At 40.2% G+C, this 1,501-nt stretch overlaps 1 protein-coding gene across 1 annotated transcript in view; it reads right to left on the bottom strand.

Annotated features, from left to right (window-relative positions):
• The window catches only part of LOC107087576 (serine protease HTRA2, mitochondrial-like), a 12,469-nt gene extending 11,499 nt beyond the window's left edge, over positions 1–970 (bottom strand). Inside the window, exon 1 of the mRNA XM_015379227.1 lies at positions 279–970. Within this exon, the coding sequence (XP_015234713.1) occupies positions 279–751 (473 nt within the window). The 5' untranslated portion in view covers positions 752–970. The remainder of the gene's footprint in view (positions 1–278) is intronic.
• Positions 971–1,501: the final 531 nt, after the last annotated feature.

Below are 1,501 nucleotides of genomic sequence, written 5' to 3'. Positions count from 1 at the left end.
GAGGGATGCATTCGAGTCAATAAGTCGATGCAATCAACTGGTTTTCCTTTGATAGAAAACGGCATAAATTTCACAGTATGATCTGGTGAAATGTAAAGTGCCTTCAGATGACATGTGTTGTAAATTGGTGCTATAAAAATAAAATGAACTGAATTGAATTAGTTTAAAACGGAGAGCAATTAATTTATCTTCTACATTATGGCAAGAGTTTAAAGCTCTTAAACTCTTGTCATAATGTGTGTGGGGGGTTCCACATGCTTCCCTTGAGAACCACTTACCTCCCCACGATCTCGATGTACACCACAGCAGGAGTGGACTTCTCCACCACATCAGCTATGAAGTTGTACCTGAAGCGGGGGCTGTCAGGTTTAAAGGGGGAGGCACAGTGAGCTGATGGCAGGAGGAGCCTCAGAAAGCTGCTTATTGATCTAGAAGATCCGTCTGAATCCACTTGTTCCTCCTTAAGACGATCCAGAAGCGCCACTCCGCAGAGCCCCAACCCCACGGAGAGAGTCCTGAGCCGGGTAGAGCTGCCTGACTGGCCGCCTCCATCCTTCCAGGGTGGGTGTCTGCTGTCCGGGCTCCCGCTTCCCTCCGGCCCTCTGCTTTTAAAGCAAGGGTATATCTCTTGTTCTTTAGAGGTCAGGATAGATGGTAGAGAAGACAGGGTCTTCTGTCCCACTGTGTCCAGTCCACGGCTGTGGAAACTGAAAACTGACAGAAACCTCCTCCTGACAGCAGTTGCTGCCATGTTGCATCACACAGCTCAGCGCTTTCTATCGCTAAACAGACTTTATATCCAAATACTATATCCAAAAACAAATACCCAACCAGTATAAGGGGGAATAACTAAGTTAAATACTCTGCGTCCTCCCCCATAAAATACTTTTCTTTTAAATATGTCCCTCCTCAGAAAAGTGACTCTCAGCGACAGGAGTAACAGGAACCGGACTTCCGGAAGTTCTTCTTCTTCTTCTTTTGGTTTATTGGCGGTTGGCAACAAACTTTTAGCAGCATTACCGCCACCTACTGGTATGGAGTGTGGTTCTTGATGCATTTATCTATCAATCTATATGTCTATATATCTCTATTTCTATCTATATATATCTTAGTATTTTACTCATCGATATCATAAAGAGCCTCTATAATCAAATTCTATGAAATAATTTAGTTTTCTTTAAATGTCTAATAACTAGTTGTATTTGTTTACTCCCCAAATTCTTCCTCAAAATATCTAATAAATTTACCCTTTCCTTAATACATTCAAACTCTATCTTCATAAATCTCCTCTCTCTTTCATATTTATTACATTCTATTATAACATGTTCTATTGTTTTATACTGTCCACAATAATCACATTTTCCAGTATTATGTTTTTGAATTTTAAAAAGTGTATAATTAAGTCCTGTATGTCCAAATCTTAACCTTACTTACACTCGCTCCTCTTTTCTATTTCTTCTACCATTTCTCCTATCTCTTACTGCCTTCTGAATTTAATAAA

Source organism: Cyprinodon variegatus, unplaced genomic scaffold (assembly GCF_000732505.1).
Source record: "Cyprinodon variegatus isolate N-32 unplaced genomic scaffold, C_variegatus-1.0 Scaffold187, whole genome shotgun sequence".
Classification (NCBI taxonomy): Eukaryota; Metazoa; Chordata; class Actinopteri; order Cyprinodontiformes; family Cyprinodontidae; genus Cyprinodon; species Cyprinodon variegatus.
This window is presented reverse-complemented; position numbering and strand designations above follow the sequence as displayed.